The 22,388-nt window shown below is 37.4% G+C and overlaps 1 protein-coding gene across 2 annotated transcripts in view; it reads left to right on the top strand.

Annotated features, from left to right (window-relative positions):
* LOC116265681 (uncharacterized) overlaps nucleotides 1-21,221 on the top strand; it is a 79,637-nt gene extending 58,416 nt beyond the window's left edge. The window contains exons 13-15 of one of the 2 annotated variants that reach the window (XM_031646474.1): nucleotides 13,145-13,259; nucleotides 13,892-13,972; nucleotides 20,771-21,216. In XM_031646474.1, the coding sequence (XP_031502334.1) occupies nucleotides 13,145-13,259; nucleotides 13,892-13,972; nucleotides 20,771-20,992 (418 nt within the window). In that variant the 3' untranslated portion in view covers nucleotides 20,993-21,216. Of the gene's footprint in view, nucleotides 1-13,144; nucleotides 13,260-13,891; nucleotides 13,973-20,770 lie in introns of both variants that reach the window. The other variant, XM_031646475.2, reaches the window with a different exon arrangement.
* Nucleotides 21,222-22,388: the final 1,167 nt, after the last annotated feature.

Below are 22,388 nucleotides of genomic sequence, written 5' to 3' on the forward strand. Positions count from 1 at the left end.
TTAAAAAAGTTTGAAATTAAGTTGTGTATATAGCTAACTTTTGGAATAAATAATTTTTTGATTTTTATTGAAATCACATTCGTAATTCTAATGCCTTTAACTTTCAAAGAGGTCCCATTGGCAGTATAGACATTAGATGTTGTTTGAAGTATAGTCACAAATAACGTCTTGGAGTTTTAAACGCCATGGTTTTTCTCGGGTATAATATGGCGGGCTTGAAAAAAAGGGGAAAAATACGGTAAACTTTTAAAAATTTTAAAAAACTAAAAATGTGAAAAAAATGAAGTAAGTGAGAAACTAATAACACAAACATCACAAGATAAGTATATTTGCAACAAATAAAAAATAGAAAATGAAAAAAAACTGTTTTGGCATTAAAAAAACTGAAAAAAAATGAAAAAAGTGGAAAAAAGTGAAAAAGAGAAAAAATGCGTTAAAAAATGCGTTTTTTTCGTTTTTAACTTTTTCCTCAAGAAAACACGTTTTTTTAAGTTTTAAACGGCCATTTAATTTATCGTGTTTTTTTCACATTTTTTTCAAAAAAAACGTGTTTTCTGTTCATAGTTAGACAAAAGAGATATATTAGGTATCTTGAACTGAAAGATTGAAATCAAGAAGCCAAGAGCACTTATCTTGAGAAGTGCCATTGGAAGCAGATGAGGCAAGAGCATGTGAAGAAGATTTCGTGAGAATTGGTTGTAGAGATTGTTGCAGCGGAGAAGAAGAGAGTGAGAGAGAGAAGCTGCCGTGAGATTGAACCTTGAGAACCTTTCCTTACGATAACCCTCATCTCTCTTATAAAAGAGATTAGGGTAAAAAGGGATTTACAAAATAACTCAATGGAAAATAAGAAAAATATTAAAGAGATCTTATAACTCTTTAATATTACAAAGAACCTCCTAAAACATAAAACTTTTCTTGTTTAACACTCCCCCTCAAGCTGGAGCATACATATTAAACATGCTCAGCTTGTCACAACATCTAGAGAAATCACCAATAGGAAGAGCTTTGGTGAAGATATCTGCAGCTTGATCTTCTGAAGGAACATGAGCAGTGGCAATGGTTCCTGCTTGAACGAGATCTCGAATGTAATGGCAATCCACCTCAATATGTTTAGTTCTTTCATGGAAAACTGGATTGTTTGCAATGTGTGTGGCTGCTTGATTGTCACAATACATCTTCATGGGAAGTGTGATTGACACACTTAAGCTGGATAGCATGGATCTAGCCCACGTCATTTCTGCTGCTGTTTGAGCCATAGCTCTGTATTCGGATTCTGCACTAGATCTTGACACCACACCTTGTTTTTTGCTTCTCCACGATATGAGGTTTCCTCCCACAAATACACAAAATCCTGTGGTAGATTTTCTGTCCTCTACTGAGCCAGCATAATCAGCATCACTATAGGCTTCCACTTCCAGAGTCTTGCCTTTTGTGAACAAAAGGCCTTTGCCAGGAGAAGATTTCAGATATTTAACCACCATCAAAGCAGCATCCCAATGAACTTTCCTTGGTTTTTTCCATAAATTGACTTAGTTTTCCCACTGCAAAACTAATGTCTGGTCTTGTCACGGTAACATAGAGAAGTTTTCCAATAAGGGATCTGTAAGATCTAGAATCCACTAATTCTGTTTGGTCATCATGAAGATGTATACGTGGATTCATAGGTAAATTTGCCGGTTTAGCTCCTAGCATCCCTGTGTCCTGCAATAAATCAAGAACATATTTCCGTTGAGAGAGAACAACACCCTCACCATTGCGAGCAACTTCTATTCCCAAGAAGTATCGTAGAGGACCTAGATCTTTCGTCACAAAGTGTTTTTGAAGAAACAACTTTGCATCAGAAATTTCTTGATCAGAATCACCTGTCAGGATAATATCATCAACATAAACCACGAGAATAGTTATACCTCGGGAAGCCTTCTTGATAAACAAGGAATGATCAAGAGGAGATCTCACAAAGCCACACTGTGAGACTACCTCGGAAAACTTGTGAAACCACGCACGAGGACTCTGTTTGAGTCCATAAATAGCTTTCTTCAGCTTGCACACTTTTCCACACTCCCCCTGTCGTTCAAATCCCGGTGGTTGTTGCATATAGACAGTCTCATCAAGATCACCATACAAAAAGGCGTTTTTGACATCCAGTTGATACATGTGCCAGTCATGGTGGACTGCCACAGAAATAATAAGACGAATGGTTCCCAGCCGAGCAACTGGAGAGAAGGTCTCAAAGAAATCCACACCGTAGGTCTGCGTGTAGCCCTTAGCAACCAATCGAGCTTTGTATCGTTCCAAAGAACCATCAGAATTATACTTAACTGTGAATACCCACTTTGAGCCAACAATATCACATCGAGGAGGAGGATCAACAAGTTCCCAAGTGCCCCTCTGCACTAAGGCATCCATCTCATCTTGCATAGCCCGTCGCCATTGGGTGTCTAATAAGGCCTGCTGGTGACACGTAGGAACTGTATGAGCAGCCAAAGCATGAATGAATTGTTGCATATTTTTACTAACCCCATCAGTAGACACAAAATGAGATATAGGATGTAAAGTACATTGTCGTCTGCCTTTGCGAAGAGCAATAGGTAAGTCTTGACAAGGATCAGAATGAGTAGGGCTATGCGCTTCAGATGTACTTACCTCCTGAGAAACGGTTGGCAAAAGATTATGAGAAGGGTCCTGTCGACGTGTGTAGACCAGCGGTGGATCACGAAACTTGGACACAACAGACGAAGGAGATTCAACAGGGAACGACTCCAAAGGAATAGGAGGAATAGGCAGTGGGTCTGGAGACCGTAGCATCTCAGTAGACATAGGAGTGAGGCTATAATAAGGTTGAGACTCAAAGAAAGTGACATCCGCACTGATATACTCTTTTTGGGTCAAGGGATCAAAGCATTTGTAGCCTTTATGGTTTCTGGAGTAGCCAATGAAAATGCATTTAATGGCTTGGGCTCCCAATTTGTCACGTGTGGGTCCAAGAATGTGAACAAAGCATGTGCAACCAAATACTTTGGGAGCCACTGGAAACAAAGATCTTTGTGGGTGCACAAGTTTAATGGGGATCTGGTTATCAATGGAGGATGATGGTAAACGATTGGTTAAGTAGCAAGCAGTAAGAATAGCATCTCCCCAAAAATATGCAGGGAGATTAGTATGAAGCATAAGGGAACGAGCCACATTTAAAAGTTGACGATGTTTTCGCTCAACTATTCCATTTTGCTGGGAAGTATGGGGACATGTAAACTGAGGAGAAATGCCATTATCTGAGTAAAACTTCATTAAGGTAGATGCCTTAAACTCAAGAGCATTATCAGTGCGAATGTTTTTAACAAGAATACCAAATTGGGTCTTTATTTCAATAATAAGGTTTTTGAGAGTACATACGACTTCAGACCTTTCCTTCAAAAGGAAAACCCAGGTGACTCGAGAATAATCATCTACGATGACAAGAAAATAACGAAATCTTGACCTACTAGCAACTCTGCTAGGACCCCACACATCAACATGAAGAAGATCAAATAGTCCACAACTGGACGTACTAAGACTCGATGAATAACTACTACGAGTGTGTTTGCCAAGTTGACAAGCTTCACACTGGAACGACTCTGGTAAGGAGAGATGTGGAAGGAGATGACGGAGCTTGGAGACAGATGGATGACCAAGTCTGAGATGCCACTGGAACGAGGAGGACAACGATGTGATCGATGATGCTGCAATACCCACGGGATCCGACAGGAAGTAGATGCCCCCTTTCTCATAGCCTCCACCAATCGTCTTCCCAGTAGGCAAGTCCTGAAATGAACATAAACCAGAGTCAAACGTAACACGACAATGTAAATCATTAACCAATTGTCCGACAGATAACAAATTTGTGGGAAACTTAGGAGCATATAACACATTGGGAATAGTCATAGATTGAGAGATCTTGATATCTCCATATCCCATAATGGGTGACAATCTACCATCTGCAAGTCTCACATGACGTATCTGAGGTAGTGAGTGTAGCACAGTAAACATAGAAGGCGTACTACAAAAGTGCCTCGATGCCCCAGAATCAATAATCCAAGTAGTACCTGTATCATGTGAGATAGTGTCAACAGACATAGCGCTGTCAGTCATAACTGTGGAGGCCGATGGCTGAGTAGATCTGTGTGCTAGAAAGTCCTCATACTCTGACTTATTGATACTCACAGTCATTGTCTCAGACTGAGAAGAAGATAAAGACTCATCTACTACTGATGACGCTGCTTGGGCCGCTCCAATAGAAGACTGTAAAGAGTTCTTCCCTAGCTTTGATGTAACATTTCTGCCTAAGGATGGCGCTGCAGTAGGACGACCATGTTTATCCCAACATCTGTCTTCCAAATGACCTATTTTCCCACAATAAGTGCACTGAAATCTCCCCCGACCTCCTCCTGACCCACGGCCCATGCCTCTTCCCCTGAATAAACCGCGTCCACGTCCTCCTGAAGCTGCTAAGGCAGAGGCATGGATATCACTGGCAGGTGAAGAGAGGGTCACAGCAAGACGACTAAGCCTGTTGTAGGCTTCAGCTAGATCAGGGATTTCTGCTCCAGTCAGCATCTGAGCCTTTGCTACTGCATATTCAGAGGAGAGACCCTGTAGGAATTTCGCAACCATAGACTGTTCACCATGGGTCTTATAACATGTTGGACATGGAGGACGTAATGCTTTAAGTCGCTCAGAGATGGACTTAAGGGAAGCGAAGTACTGAGCAAGACTTTGGTCACCTTGTTGCAGATTAAGTAGTTCCTCCTCTACCTGCAATATTTTGCTAATATTCCTGTCATTCGAGTAAGTCTGTTTCAAGAAATCCCACATTTGCTTAGCCGAGGTGTAGTATGCAATAGTTGATGCAATTTGGGGTTGCACACTATTCATGATCCATGACATGACAATATTATTATCTCCCTTCCATGAACTATATTTTCCACTCTTTTCAACAGGTTCGTTTTCTTCTATAACATGCTCCTTTTGATGTCCAATCACAGACATCATAAACACACGAGACCAAATCTCATAGTTAGATCCATCTAACTTTACAGTAGAACCATACGAAAATGGATTTCCTCCACTTTTAACTTCATGAGAAAAATCAGATTTATTACTTTCAGCCATCATAAATCTGTCCACAAGAGATCAACCACCAATAGCGAGAGAATATATATATATATATATATATATATATATATATATATATATTTCTATTGAGAAAGAAACTGATCAACAAGAACCGACGTCCCACACGGCAACGTTAGATGCGCAGAAACAATCAACCTGCTGTCCAACTGTTGACAGCAATACCACAACAAAGAAGACTGCAATCTGAAGACAGAAAAACGCTGCTACCAGCAAGCCCACAACTGAAAACGAATCCCCACTGTTTGTATTGTTTGCGCTGACCAACGACTTATCTATTTATGCATCTAACGCTGTTGTACCACAGTTTATCCTTCACAGATCATGAATAATGACAGCAAATAAAACAATCAACATAAACTTGCCATAGACGTCATAGATAGCAGTCCTCCACTTGGCTGCGTTGATCATATAACATATCAAACCATAGGCGATTAATCAGCGCAGACTCCCACACAGCTGCAATACTATATATACTTCTGAAAAATCCACGGCTGGAGTCTATTCACGCATCTGTCCTAACGTGAATAGACTCCTCCACACTGTTCCGTTGCTGGAAAACAGCAACTAGAACAGGCGAGAGATGAAGGAGAAAGAAGACGGAGGAAGTAGAAGAGATCAAGCCTGAAAGGAGACGGAGGATCGCCGATGGTGTGCGTCACGTCCGCGCGCTGGCTGTGTGCTTCAAGTCTCCAGTCACGTCCGTAGCTCTGATACCATGTTGCAGCGGAGAAGAAGAGAGTGAGAGAGAGAAGCTGCCGTGAGATTGAACCTTGAGAACCTTTCCTTACGATAACCCTCATCTCTCTTATAAAAGAGATTAGGGTAAAAAGGGATTTACAAAATAACTCAATGGAAAATAAGAAAAATATTAAAGAGATCTTATAACTCTTTAATATTACAAAGAACCTCCTAAAACATAAAACTTTTCTTGTTTAACAGAGATGATATTAATTGATTCAACGTAGAGGATATGGTTGCAAGATTTTTGAACTTCATCCTGCACATGAGCGACCTTCTTAGAAGTGCTTACATGCTCATATTGTACTCCACTCCGATAAGGAAATCATCCACTCTTGCAATCCTCCATTTTTGTTTTGTTTTCTTTTTTCTTCCTTTTTTTTTGAGTTTAGCACATTGAGGCGTTATATGCCCTTGGAAAAAACGTCAAATAACCTTACATTCTCCTTTGTTTTGATTTTAGTGTTGAACTGAGGAGTTTTGTAATGCTCGCTACGATTTGGGGGCCTAGAAGTTACAAGAATCTTCTCTTCTTGTTTTGCCAAGAGAACCCTATGTTCCTGTTTGCTTATGGCTTGCCCAACATTGTCTCCTCTCTTCTGCACTTAACTCCACAAGTATTTCATGAATGGGCAGTAAAGAGGCAAGATAGTAAAGCATCATTAGTTTGCTCAAAATCGGGTCTTAGGCTTTACAAAAATTGCAAAAGATCTCAATTCTTCTATTTATTCCCTCTTAATCTCTTGACATTTCTAATTGATTAAGCTCATTCCAAACATTAGATATTTCAATCTATGTCACATGGGTGCAGGTGTGGGTGGGAGCATTTTGAAAAATGTGGCTGTGGGTGCGGCAAGAACATATATATAATATATAATATTATATATCTTATGCTTTTTTTTAAAAAAAATCAAATTTATAGCAAGGTCATTTTAGTTCATTTTTATAACTTTATGTTGAATAAAGTAATTTTTTTTTCTTTTTTTCAAATATTGGTAGACCCTATCATCCTCAAAAGAATGACAAGCTGGTCATCCTTTAAAAAGGACGACCAGGTGTAGTCCTTTTACAAGGACAGGAGACAGAGAAAGAGAGCGAGAGAGCACCAATGACTTAAAACGTCTGAAAAAGGGAGAGAGAAATGAGGAAAAATGGGAAGGAAAGAAAGAGAGAGATAAAAAAGGTAATAGGAAAGAAAGAGAAAGAAGAAAAAAAGGGAAAAATTTGGAACAGAACAGGATGAGGATGCACCAAGCAGTTAGTTTACCCAAATCAGTCATTTCAAATTCATTCTTTAGAAAATCCTTTACCTGCATAATTCCATTGGCATCATCACCTGTAATAATCATATCATCTACATATAAAAGTAACACAATTATACCTATAGCAGTATTTTTAACAAACATAGCAGGGTCAGAATAACATGATTTAAAACCTTGTTTAAACATAACATTGCTAAACATGTCGAACCAGCTTTTGGAGCTTGTTTCAAACCATATAGTGCCTTTCTAAGATAAAGAACTTTTCCTTGAGGTAAATCAAGCCCAGGGGGTGAGTCCATGTATACCTCCTCAGTTAAGTAACCATTCAAAAAAGCATTTTTGACATCCAATTGATATATGGACCATTGTTTAATTGAAACAACAACAATAAGAGTTCTAACAGGGCATATCCTTTGGCAACTAGTCTAGCTTTATACCTTTCAAGTGATCCGTCACTTCTAGTCTTGATTTTGTAAACCCACCTATATCCTATTGTCTTTTTCCCGATAGGAAGAGACACAATGCCCCAAGTTTTATTGTTTTCAAGGGCTTTAAGTTCATTGTTCATGGCTTCAATCCAATGTGGGTTAGCTTTAGCTTCAAGATAGGATGAAGGTTCATCAAGAGAGTGAATAGCTAATAAGCAAGCTCTATGTTTTGGGGAAAAGGACTCGTAGGAGACAAATTTTTGAGGTGGATGAATATCTCTTTGAGATCTCCTAAGAGTAGGTTGAGACTCTTGGATGTTTTGTTGAGACCTTCTCTTATAAACTATAACTTCTCTTGGTGGTCTATTAAAAGAAGTGCTATCAACCTCATTTAGAGCATCATCATATGAAGAATGCAAAACATCATCTTCATAATCATCATCATCATTTATCAATAAAAAGGAATAGTCATCTTCATGCTTGGGTTTATTTTCATTAAAGCCATTTTCTTCTTCTAAAAATATCACATTTCTTGAAACATACACCTTATCTTTTTCAATATCATAGCATCTATATCCTTTTTGAGTTTCGGAATAGCCAATAAAGACACATTGAATAGCTCTAGATGAAAGTTTGTCATTTTTGTCATTTAGAATGTAACATTTGCAACCAAAAACTTTGAATATTTTATAAATTGGCTCCAAATTAAAAAGTTTTTGAAAAGGTGAAATGTTTTCTAAAACTTTAGAGGGCATTCTATTAATCAAGTAAATGGATGTTAAAATCGCTTCAGCCCAAAAATTTTTTGGAACATTTTTTGATATAAGAAGAGCTCTTGTTGTTTCAAGAATATGTCTATGTTTTCTTTCGGCGACTCCGTTTTGTTGGGGAGTCTTGGGACAAGACTTTTGGTGTATAATTCCTTTTTCCTTTAGGAATTCTTCAAATTCATTGGAAATAAATTCTCTCCCGGAATCACTTCTAAAAATTTTAAGGTTTGCGTCAAATTGTGTTTTGATCATGTTGTAAAAGTTTTTGAAATTCATAAAGGCTTCCGATTTGCGTTTAAGAAAGTAAACCCAAGCATATCGAGAGTAATCATCCACAAAAATGACATAATAAAGCAAACCGCCTTTAGACATAATAGGAGCAGGACCCCATACATCCGAATGCACTAATTCAAAAGGTACTTTTGCAATAAAATATCTATTTCCAAAAGGTAAAGCCTTAATTTTGGCTTTAATACAATCATCACAAGAGATCATTTCTTTACATTTCTCTTCCAAAAATAGGATATAAGACATTTTTCCTAAACTTAAATGCCCAAGTCTTTGATGCCAAATTTGAATGTCACTCTTCTTGACTACATTGCAAGTAGGGTTGGAAAGATCCAAATAATGAACATAGTAGAGATCATTTTTCCTAGAACCTTCTCCAATCGTCTTCTTGGAAAGATGGTCCTGTATCAAAAATTTATTTTGTGAGAAGACAATATCACATCCATGATTTGTTATTTGAGAAACCGACAAGAGATTTAAGTTAAGTTTGAGAATAAATCTAACTTTTGGTATTTTAAAAACTTTTGAATTAAAATTTTGATCAATATTCCCAACACATTTGATTTCAAGAGGAGTTCCATCGGCGGTTTTAACAAATGGGCACGATTCTTCCTTAGTGCATTCGGTAAGTAAAGAACTACAAGGGGTCATATGAAATGAAGCTCCGGAATCAAGAATCCAAGAGTACTTACTTGATGATGTAGATGCCACCGTTGCTCCGGAGATTGGAGAAGTCCCTCCTCCTTTGAAAAGCGGTTGAAGAGCATCAACTTTGGTTGGAGGGCACTTACAAGCTTGTCTAGGTCAAATCGATTGCTTTCTTCATACATTGTCCCAGCCACACTTGTCTTTTTATCAAATCTCGTCAATTTAGGACATCTAAGTTTAGTATGTCCTTCTTCTTGACAATGAAAACATATGATCTTCTTGTTGCCATTATTGTTATTCTCATAGTTTCGATTAAAGTGAGGAGGCCTATAAGTTCTCATATGAGCACTCTTTTCTTTGGAAAAATTGAGTCTATTCTCCTCCATTTGAAGTTCCGCTATGGCTTCATTCATAGATGGTACTTTATGCCTATGGAGCAAGGAAGTTTTGACTCCATCATATTCCGATTTAAGACCAAGAATGAATTTATAAAATTTCTCCCGTTGGATTTGTTTTTCTCTAACTCCAATGTCTCTTGGATCATACCATTCAGGTTCAAATAGAGCAAGTTCGTCCCATAATTGCTCCATTTCTCCAACGTATTCTTTAATGGACTTATCCCTTTGTTGAAGACTGCAATCTTCATTTGAAGATTGCACATGTAAGCCACATCCTTCATAGTGTGGGTTTTCTTGAGGAATTCCCAAGCTTCATGAGCAAAATTATGTTTTGCTATTTGGCCCATGGTTGTAGTATCAACACAAGCAATAATCCAAGTGATAATCTTGTGGTGTCCTATCTTCCACTCTTCCCATCTTCTCTCATATTCATTCATAACCTTGTCTTTTTCAACTCCATCTAGTTCTTGGGCTTTACCATCTATGGTTTTGGTGAGGACTAATTGAAGTTCACTTTTAGACCCATCAACAAGTCCCCATAGGCCTTTACTTCTAATAAAATATTCCATAGTTTTTGCTGAAGAGACATAATTTGATGAAGTAAGTTTAGGGAGAGGAGTAGAAGAAGTTCTTTCATCCATAATGTGTACCTTGTAGAAGAGATGTTGAGGTAGTGCTAGGATGAAAAAACAGCCACAAAAATAGAAGCTTTTGACGTGCTAAGGACTGCCACAATTTTCCCCACCAAGAAAGCTTTATCCCGTCGCAAATATCACCAAAAGAGGCCAGCAAAATAACAGCACCTTCTTGTGTCAAATCTCAGCCAACAATATATCGAACACTTGGAGTGCTTCACAGCTCCAAAGGAAGAGAAATAACTGAATCTTCAAGCTTGAAAGTCAACAAGACAAAGAGCCAAAACGAGGCTCTGATACCATGTAAATCAGGCCCGATCTTGAGAATGCAAATGTTTCAAGAGATACACTCTTGAAGATCCCAACAACTTCAATAGATAATACAAAGCCAAACCTCGAACTTGAGGAGAAGATACCAAATATATTAATCTCAAGAGAAGAATACACAAGAGAGGCCTAAAAGCCTTAACCAAAACAAGGGACAGCAGTCCCTTATTTATAGAGCAAAAAAAGGAGGAAAGAAGGGAGGAGTTGGCTGTTGGGCCAGCTCCAACGGCTAGAAATCTAGCCGTTGGAAGCTGGTCCAACAGCTAGTTCCCCTTTTACAATAAAAAAAGGTAAAAACAGAAAAAGGGAAAAAGAAATAAAAAAGGGTACATAAAATAAACTACATAAACACCTATGCATACACACATATATATATATATATTTATATATACAAATCATACATGAAATTAAATGTATGATAGTACATATGAAAAATATATATATGTATACTTACATGATGTCTAGGCCTTAATTTCTAACACCAAGCACCACCTGACACATGTTGACCAAGCTCGGGTGGATGTTGGAGCCATCCGTTGCTTCTGTACCTGCACACGTATGGTGTTGATGCGGTGCTGCTCCCTATTTGAAGAGTCTTTATGACATAGATTTCGATGAGGTAGTTTCTCTCGTTCTTGTGTGTTTGAGTAATACTTTAAGCATTTTGTATTGGAAGGTATTTTCAGGCCATATCCTTTTTAGGTGTACATCTTCTTAAGTTATTCTCATGCTTCACTAGCTTTCTCATAATATGTAAGGTTTTGAACAATTCGAGAGTCAATATTACTATATCTCCATTCTTTAATCCTTGCATTTTTCTCTTCATGATCATGTAGATTTTTATAATAGTCATTCACTGCATTTTTTGTCTCATTCCCCTCTAAAGCCTTTTCTACACCATTGTCAATTTTAATCAATTGAAGAGGGTTGAATAGAGGTGCCTGTAATGAAGCCCCAAAGATGCTTGCCTTTGATATGCATTTCGAGACATTTTGCCAAAAGTGTGTTGTTGGATCCATCTAGTTTAAACGGACCCATATAAATCCTGTGATCCATGAAATTTTTAGAGTCTTCCATAGATTGAGACATCTAGAGAATCAGTTTTACTAGCTTCTCCACAACTAGGACGCACACAAAAGTTTGAACCAGCAGGGCAGCAGTAAATTAATCTGATTTGTAGCAGCACAGTAAACAAGTTCTGCTTACTTGATTTTCAGAAGAATAATAGCCGATTGGTTCAAAGAAATGAGCTTTATTCCAACCAAGAAACAGCATCAACACGAGTTATTGAGCCCTCACATGTTGTATGAACACAAAAAAGGAAAACTCCAAAAATTCAGAGGCAAAGCTCTGATACCATGACAAGAAGGCTGTTTGAAAATAGCCACAAGCTCCTTACAAAGGCAGAAAAGCCTAGATATCAATATACAAATAAAACCTTTATTGAATAGCAGACAAGGTTGTTTAAACAGCATATTTACAACTGATAGAACACATTTATAATTTTATAGGAGTCATAGAATAAAAAGGAAAGGAGAACTAGAAGAAGACGGGAGCCAGCAACTAGCCGTTGGCTAGCTCCAGCCTGGTCAAAGGCAATCAGGCTGTGGCTGCACCAAAAGAAGACTAAAAAAAGTAACCATTAGATTTAACCTAATCTCTCTTAAGTAGAGATTAGAGGGTCAGGAAGACTAATTGCATATAAGTCTACAAAATAAAAGAAATTGAAAAAGAGCACTCTCTCGACTTTTCTAAAATTCTAATAACCACTAATAGGAACTTCATTATTTCTCTCAACAAGCAAACAAATACAAAATGAAATAGGAAAAATACCATAACAACCTATATACATGCGCGCGTGTGTGTGTGTGATATATATATATATATCCATATTCAGAAATGTGTTAGACATGTATGAATAACAGAGTATATATACATAAACATAATATCAATACAGGTATTTACAGATATTCTAATAGAGATTTCCAGAACCCCTCAGCCTCCCTTGCTCTTTGGAGGAAGGAATAGGAGTACTGTCTGCACTCAGAAAACCATGTTCGAGAATTTTCATGGCAACAACTAAGCAATGATGAGTCATTGTTAAAACAACAGTTTCCTTGGGTGCCATTGTCTCTCAAAGAATCAATGTGGTGGACTCCCCGAGAGGGATTCAGGAATCAATGTGGTGGATTTCCTGAGGAGGATGCCGGAAGTGGATCAAACTGGTATAGCGATGACCCTGATGATTACAGGGGTTTGTTTGATGTTTTGTAGATTGCGTGCTCCAAAATTTGGCTTTTTAAAACTTTGCTGTAGTCGCAATATCACTGCAAAGTTTACAAGGACTAGGAAGTAAATGTGATTGTCGTAGTACAGATTGCATGTTGTGGATTCTTTTCGTTTCTTGTAACTAGAGTCTGATTTTGAGAATGACTTAGTCAAACCAAACCTTTCTCTACATTGAAAAATTGAATGTAGATTGCAGAGGATGACTGTTTCAACCAAAGTTACAATGGAGATGATTACTGAAGCTCTGAAGTCCCTTGGAACACTGAGATCAACAATGCATCCTTACAGCAAGGACGTGGCACAGGTTTGATCACTTACCTTGCTGCTGTTACATCAGATGAGAACTACATCACCGAGAAAGAGAGAAATGCACTGGGTGGAACTCATCTGTGATGGTGCATGGATGTTATTAGATGCCTAAATGCTTTTCATAAGAATTATTTTTTTGGGATGTATAGATAGGATTTTATCTGATAAGAAAATAAAATCTGTAGAGTTTGAATTCCTTGCTAATCTGCTAGGTTTCCAGACATGAAATAATATTTTGTAGGTAGTCCCCAGAAAAAGAAACCTGAGCTGCAGCTTGGCAGCTGCTGCAATCTAGTGCAGAAAATATTTTGCAAGAATACTCTCTCTTAACACACACACACCTAAGTCACACAGATACTGGTATGAGTATGGGTACAGGTACTGGGGGAGTGGGTATGGACGCACAATTTTCAAATTTATGCATATGGGGTTGACAAAATATATATATATATATATATATATATATATATATATATATGTGTGTGTGTGTGTGTGTGTGTGTGTGTGTGTACAAAATTCCACAAAAAAATATGCAAAATTAATAGAAAACAGGTGAGAAAAATGCAAAACACGTGAAAATTCTATTTTAGATAATTAATATTGTAATCAAGTGTGTGTGTTTTGCAGGCAGAGGATCATATTGCAGAGGCATTTTGCTCAATGGGGAAGCCTGAAGCTGCTCTTCCACACTGTAAAGCTTCAATAAAGGTATACTTTTTAATTTTTTTCCTATTATAATGACATTCTTTTTTGGGATTACGAAAGGATGTGTGGCTGCAGATCTGTTTCTGCTAGTGGATATACACTTATGTATGCATATATTTTGTGTGCACATGCATTACACGTGCTTGTGCATGAGCATAGTAATGGGTGTGCCATGTGCATGACTGCTTACATGACTTCGCATATTCTTGGATGCACATGGATGTGCATGTTAGGGTTTTCATACACGTGCTCCTGTGTGTGTCTTTGCATGTCTGAGCTGCTAATTTGGTGTCTGTCCATGCTCAAGTGAGCAAAAAAGATTGTAAATCAGCCCAAATTCGAGAATACAAATGCTTCAAGAGATACACTCTTGAAGATCCCAACAACTTCAATAGATAATGCAAAGCCAAACCTCAAACTTGAGGAGAAGATACCAAATATATTAATCTCAAGAGAAGAATACACAAGAGAGGCCAAAAAGCCTTAAAAGAACAAAGGTCCCAAGTGCCCTATTTATAGAGGAAGTATATAAGAAAGGAGGAAGAAAAGAGGAAGAGGAAGTGGCTGTTGGGGCTCCCAACGGCTAGATTTCTAGCCGTTGGGAACTCCCAACAGCTACTTCCTTTCTTAATAAAAAAAGGAAAAGAAAAAGGTTTAGAAAAAGGCATGAAAAATAAAGACAAAATAAATACAAAAAGTCCTATGCATACACACATACATTTATATATACAAATCATACATCAAACTGCTAGGAGTTCAAGATATATGATAGTAGATACAAAAACATGTATGTATACTTACATTATAAATTCTAACACCCCCCCTCAAACTTACGGTGTAATCACCGAAAGTTTGCCAAGAAGAAACTGGAATCTTGCGGAAGCCAGTGCTTTGGTGAAGAAATCTTCAAGTTGATATTCAGAAGGGACAAAAGATAGATCAATTGTTCGGCTAAGATATTCCTCTCTCACATAGTGACAATCCATTTCAATATGTTTTGTCCTTTCATGAAAAGTGTGATTGCTAGCAATATAGATGGCACTTTTGTTGTCGCAGCAGAGCTTGGTGGCTTCATTGAGGTCAATTCCAATGTCCTTCAATAAGCTTTTCAACCATACAATCTCCATGGTGGTGGTAGCCATTGCACGATACTCTGCTTCAGTTGAAGATAAAGAGACTTTATGTTGTTTTTTGCATCTCCATGAAATGAGAGAGTCACCTAGAAAAACACAAAAACCGGTGGTGGAATGCCTATTATTAGGATCTCCACCCCAATCAGCATCAGTATAAGCAATCATATTCAAGTTTGATGAGGAGGATAGAAAAAGTCCCTTAGTGATAGTGTGTTTGACATATCGAACAATCCTCAATGCAGCTCCCATGTGTAATGAAGTGGGTCTTTGTTGAAACTGACTTATAACATGTACAGCATGTGATATGTCAGGCCTTGTGATGGATAAATATGTGAGAGCTCCCACCAATTGACGAAAGGGGGTGGGATTTTCTAGAATTTCTCCATCATCAATCTTCATCTTTACTCCTAAAGCTTCAGGAGTGTCCACTACCTTGTCATCAGTGATTCCTGATCTGCTTATAATGTTATTGGCAAACTTCATTTGTGAGAGCAAGTATCCTCTTCTACTATAAGCAACTTCAATACCAAGGAAATATGTTAGTTTACCCAAATCAGTCATTTCAAATTCATTCTTAAGGAAAGTCTTTACCTGCATAATTCCGTTGGCATCATTACCTGTAATAATCATATCATCTACATATAAAAGCAACACAATTGTACCTATAGTTGTGTTTTTAACAAACATAGCTGTGTCAGAAAAACATGATTTAAAACCTTGTTTAAACATAACATTGCTAAACATATCAAACAAAGCTTTTGGAGCTTGTTTCAAACCATACAATGCCTTTCTGAGATAAAGAACTTTGCCTTTAGGTACATCTAGCCCAGGGGGTGAGTCCATGTATACCTCCTCATTTAAGTAACCATTCAAAAAAGCATTTTTGACATCCAATTGATATATGGACCATTGTTTAATAGAAGCAACAGCAATAAGAGCTCTAACAGAAGTCATACGAGCGACAGGGGCAAAAGTTTCTTCGTAATCAATCCCATATTCTTGGGCATATCCTTTGGCAACAAGTCTAGCTTTATACCTTTCAATAGATCCATCACTTCTAGTTTTGATTTTGTAAACCCACCTACATCCTATTGTCTTTTTCCCGATAGGAAGAGACACAATGTCCCAAGTTTTATTATCATCAAGGGCTTTAAGTTCATTGTTCATGGCTTCAACCCAAAGTGGGTTAGTTTTGGCTTCAACATAGGATGAAGGTTCATCAAGAGAGTGAATAGCTAATAAGCAAGCTCTATGTTTTGGGGAAAAGGACTCGTAGGAGACAAATTTTTGAGGTGGATGAATATCTCTTTGAGATCTCCTAAGAGTAGGTTGAGACTCTTGGATGTTTTGTTGAGACCTTCTCTTATAAACTATAACTTCTCTTGGTGGTCTATTAAAAGAAGTGCTATCAACCTCATTTAGAGCATCATCATATGAAGAATGCAAAACATCATCTTCATAATCATCATCATCATTTATCAATAAAAAGGAATAGTCATCTTCATGCTTGGGTTTATTTTCATTAAAGCCATTTTCTTCTTCTAAAAAAATCACATTTCTAGAAACATAGACCTTATCTTTTTCAATATCATAGCATCTATATCCTTTTTGAGTTTCGGAATAGCCAATAAAGACACATTGAATAGCCCTAGATGAAAGTTTATCATTTTTGTCATTTAAAATGTAACATTTGCAACCAAAGACTTTGAATCTTTTATAAATTGGCTCCAAATTAAAAAGTTTTTGAAAAGGTGAAATATTTTCTAAAATTTTAGAGGGCATTCTATTAATCAAGTAAATGGATGTAAGAATTGCTTCAGCCCAAAAATTTTTTGGAACATTTTTTGATATAAGGAGAGCTCTTGTGGTTTCAAGAATATGTCTATGTTTTCTTTCGGCGATTCCGTTTTGTTGGGGGGTTTTGGGACAAGACTTTTGGTGTATAACTCCCTTTTCCTTTAGGAATTCTTCGAAATCATTGGAAATGAATTCTCCTCCGGAATCATTTCTAAAAATTTTAAGGTTTGCATCAAATTGAGTTTTGATCATGTTGTAAAAGTTTTTGAAATTCAAAAAGACTTCCGATTTGCGTTTAAGAAAGTAAACCCAAGCATAACGAGAGTAATCATCTACAAAAATGACATAATAAAGTAAACCACCTTTAGACATAATAGGAGCGGGACCCCATACATCCGAATGCACTAATTCAAAAGGTGCTTTTGCAACAAAATTTCTATTTCCAAAAGGTAAAGCCTTAATTTTGGCTTTAATACAATCATCACATGAGATCATTTCTTTACATTTCTCTTCCAGAAAAGGGATACAAGACATTTTTCCTAAACTTGAATGTCCAAGTCTTTGATGCCAAATTTGGATGTCACTCTTCTTGACTACATTGCAAGTTGGGTTGGAAAGATCCAAATAATCAACATAGTAGAGATCATCTTTCCTAGAACCTTTCCCAATCGTCTTCTTGGAAAGATGGTCCTGTATCAAAAATTTATTTTGTGAGAAGACAATATGACATCCATGATTTGTTATTTGAGAAACCGACAAGAGATTTAAGTTAAGTTTGGGAATGAATCTAACTTTTGGTATTTTGAAAACTTTTGAATCAAATTTTTGATCAATATTCCCAACACATCTGATTTCAAGAGGAGTTCCATCGGCGGTTTTAACAAAAGGGCACGATTCCTCCTTAGTGCATTCGGTAAGTAATGAACTACAAGGGGTCATATGAAAAGAAGCTCCAGAATCAAGAATCCAAGAGTACTTACTTGAAGATGTAGATGCTATCGTTGCTCCGGAAGTTGGAGAAGTCCCTTTCCCTTTGAGTAGTGGTTGAAGAGCATCAATAAGCTTGTCTAGGTCAAATCGATTGCTTTCTTCATACATTGTCCCAGCCACACTTGTCTTTTTGTCAAATCTCCTCAATTTAGGACACCTAGGTTTAGTGTGTCCTTCTTCTTGACAATGGAAACATATAATCTTCTTGTTGCCATTATTCTCATAATTTCGATTAAAATGAGGCGGTCTATAAGTTCTCATATGAGCGCCGGGTCTTGAAGTAGCAAGAACACTTTCACTCTTTTCTTTACAAAAATTGAGTCTATTCTCCTCCATTTGAAGCTCGGCTATGGCTTCATTCATAGATGGCACCTTATGTCTATGAAGCAAGGAAGTTTTGACTCCATCATATTCCGGTCTAAGACCAAGAATGAATTTATAAAATTTTTTCCTTTGGATTTGTTTTTCCCTCACTCCAATGTCTCTTAGATCATACCATTCGGGTTCAAATAGGGCAAGTTCGTCCCATAATTGCTCCATTTCTCCAACGTATTGCTTAATGGACTTATCCCCTTATTGGAGACTTGCAATCTTCATTTGAAGATTGCACATGTAAGCCACATCTTTCATAGTGTGGGTTTTCTTGAGGAAATCCCAAGCATCATGAGCAAAATTATGTTTTGCTATTTGGCCCATAGTTGTAGTATCAACACAAGCAATAATCCAAGTGATAATCTTGTGATGTCCTATCTTCCACTCTTCCCATTTTCTCTCGTATTCACTCATGACCTTGTCTTTTTCTACTCCATCTAGTTCTTGGGCTTTACCATCTATGGTTTTGGTTAGGACTAATTGAGGTTCACTTTTAGATCCATCAACAAGTCCCCATAAGCCTTTACTTCTAATGAAATGTTCCATAGTTTTTGCCCAAGAAACATAGTTTGATGAAGTAAGTTTAGGGAGAGGAGTAGAAGAATTTCTTTCATCCATAATGTGTACCTTGTAGAGGAGACGTTGAGGTAGTGCTAGGATGAAAAACAGCCACAAAAAAAAAGAAGCTTTTGATGTGCCAAAAACTGCTTCAATCTTCACCTCAAGGAAGCTTGATCCCGTCACAAATATCACCAAAAGAGGTCAGCAAACAAAACCCTCTTGTGTTTGTGTTAAATCACAGCCGACAATACATCGAACACTTGGAGTGCTTCACAGCTCCAAAGAAAGAGTAATAGCTGAATCTTCAAGTCTTGAAAAAAAACAGCACGACAAAGAGCCACAACCTGGCTCTGATACCATGTAAATCAGCCCAAATTCGAGAATACAAATGCTTCAAGAGATACACTCTTGAAGATCCCAACAACTTCAATAGATAATGCAAAGCCAAACCTCAAACTTGAGGAGAAGATACCAAATATATTAATCTCAAGAGAAGAATACACAAGAGAGGCCAAAAAGCCTTAAAAGAACAAAGGTCTCAAGTGCCCTATTTATAGAGGAAGTATATAAGAAAGGAGGAAGAAAAGAGGAAGAGGAAGTGGCTGTTGGGGCTCCCAACGGCTAGATTTCTAGCCGTTGGGAACTCCCAACAGCTACTTCCTTTCTTAATAAAAAAAGGAAAAGAAAAAGGTTTAGAAAAAGGCATGAAAAATAAAGACAAAATAAATACAAAAAGTCCTATGCATACACACATACATTTATATATACAAATCATACATCAAACTGCTAGGAGTTCAAGATATATGATAGTAGATACAAAAACATGTATGTATACTTACATTATAAATTCTAACAGACAAGACCTGAATTCTTGAGCAGCGAATCTTTTCTATGTAAAAACCCTGTGTTATCTTTATCCAGAAGACCAGAACAACATACTGTTGCACTGTAATTTCCTCCTGTGCACATAATGCTAGCAACTTGCCATGCCCGTGTCATGCCGATGTTAGTATGCAGTCAACATTCGAGAGTCCAGTATTTGCTGCACATAATTTTAGTTTTTTATTTTAACTATTACAATAATTTACATCCCTGAACCTATATTTTGTTGAATTACTATTGGTACTCCTTGTACCTTTGTCATATTTTGTACCCACATTCATACTATTTGACATATCCTTCACGTCTTACTGCAAACACATAAAAGAGCAAATAGTCCATGAAAGAGACCCAGAATAGAAGGAAACTGAAATAGCAGAAGTCTGGTAAAGAACTAAAAGGACTTTAAATAAGTAATCTCAATTCAGAAATTTCTCGACTCACTTTATATTAAATCTGGACTGGAAATCCAGATTTGTTGGTGTGAAAAGAAAGAGAGAGATAGAGGTGGGGGGTGTGCGGGTGCAACTACAAACCTACTCCTGAAAGCCCACAGCCCTTAACCTCCACTGCTGACCAGAGGGTAACTCCCGATTGTGCTTGCATGCCCTTAACTTATGATTCTTAGGTTAAAAGTAGAATATCAAGTTACCTCAAGCTTCCAGTCCTAAATTAGCCTCATTTTTTTGGGGGGCCGTGAATGAACTCTTTGAAATTCACGTAGTGCTGGATGTTTCTTGTCACAAGCTTCCATGGTTAAAATATTCTGCCGCATTATGAACCTGCACTGCAAGAGGTTGGAAAGTCTGCCAAAATTGATAGGGGAAACAAGATAGTGCCTATGATAACTATGATATTTTTAATGCATCCACTTTCATGTTTTATATGGGATCTGATTCCCGATTTCCTTCACGCCCCATGATGATTTGGAATAATTTGGTGCAATTGATTGTTATGAATTTTGATGGTCCTAAAGTTCTTGTGTTCGTCAAACTTTCATTTTGACACAATTCTTAGTTTCCTAATACAAAGATCTAAGATTATTCGTTTGCTGTGCTCCATATTGCAGGTTGTTGAGAATCTTTATGCTTCTAACCACATTGCTGTTGCAAATGAGTTTATGAAGCTGGCTACACTTCATTTGACCATGGATGACAGTGCATCTGCCATGGATGTCATAAAACGGGTGATGGACATATTCATGCTGTTTTATGGGTCTCACTACAGAATTATCTCCCCATATTTGGAGAATCTCTTGTTGAAAATGGAGAAATTTCCTCCAGATGGGTGAAGCTAAGCCATAGTAGGTTGTTTCCCATCATGGTATCAAAACGGTTGTTTATAACTGTTCCTTTTATTTTAAGTGTGTAGGTTGTTTGTCATCCGTATTTTGTTTCTTGTATTATATATAAGCAAAATGAGGAACGGTAAAAATCACTGTCTCGATTGTAGTCACGTGGTTGATTTAAACCAAAGCTATTAAATTTCTGGCCGATTATTTTTTGATCGGATCAAATGATCCAAAGACGGGAAGCCAATTCATGCCTATCTTCAAAATGAAGAACTATTTGTTGGCCAGTTTTACTGTCATAGTCTCGTAGGCTGCTGTCATGTTTTTTGTCAGTGACAATAATCTTAAAATGCTTTCTAAACGACTGTCCTTTGTCAAGGGCCATGGTCTTAAAATGCTGTCTAAAACGAGTTCTAAAGAAGCCCATGCTCTGACCCTCTTGGGAGTTGGCAATGAATCCCCTTGGTTGTGCCTCATGAATCTCAGGTTTGTACACCTATCGCATTGAGCAAAGAGTGACTTTTTGGAATTTGTGCCAACTCTTTTTGAGCCGTCCATAGGTTTTTTTTTTCCTTTGAGTTGATTATATATTTGCAGAAGGGGAAAGAATCTAGGGAAAATAATCTTTTTTTTTTGCTTATTTATTATCCATTTTTTGTAAAAATCGTCCATGATTTCCTTGCTTTCTGACAAGGGAGTTTTTTGTTTTGATATTAAAATGTTGCGTTTTTGTTTTGCTTTGAAATCTGGAGCGTGAATTAGAAAATGAACTTGCAAACTAAACCCACAAGTTGTTTCTGTCTGCCCTGTTTGCACGGAACCATTTTTTTTAAACAAAGGTCACTGGGGATTACTCCTGTTAGCCAAATTACATAAAGAAAAATGAAAATAATGGCAGAGGATTTTTTACGAAAATTGAGAGAGATACTCCAGATAGGCCAAAGCCCCCTCTTTCTTTTTCATGATTTTCTTTTTCATGATCTCAGGTTCAGTGGTATACTGTCAACTAGACTACTATACGTGCATCCTTTGCTGTCCAGAGGAATGGTGCTTATGAGAATTTGAACTGATGACTAGACTTTGCAATGCTTCTTTGGGGCACTATTGACAGAAATTGACATTGTTTCAATCAGGCTTCTCTACCCTGTTCCTTTATTCTTTCAAAAGTTAAATGCAACCGAAAGCAGAATGCGGCATCCATAATCTGGCCAATGTTGCGTCATATATAGAGAATTATGAACATGAATTTATGTCTAAACACAGCTTCAATTGACAGTAGAATGATTGATATTTCAGCAGATATCTAAGCTAACTTTTGAGCTTTTACTGTCCCGAGACTGCTGTTTGGCTTAGCATCATAGCACGACCCTTTATCGGGCCCGACTACAAGTCTATG

This window comes from Nymphaea colorata, chromosome 12 (genome assembly GCF_008831285.2).
Source record: "Nymphaea colorata isolate Beijing-Zhang1983 chromosome 12, ASM883128v2, whole genome shotgun sequence".
Classification (NCBI taxonomy): domain Eukaryota; kingdom Viridiplantae; phylum Streptophyta; class Magnoliopsida; order Nymphaeales; family Nymphaeaceae; genus Nymphaea; species Nymphaea colorata.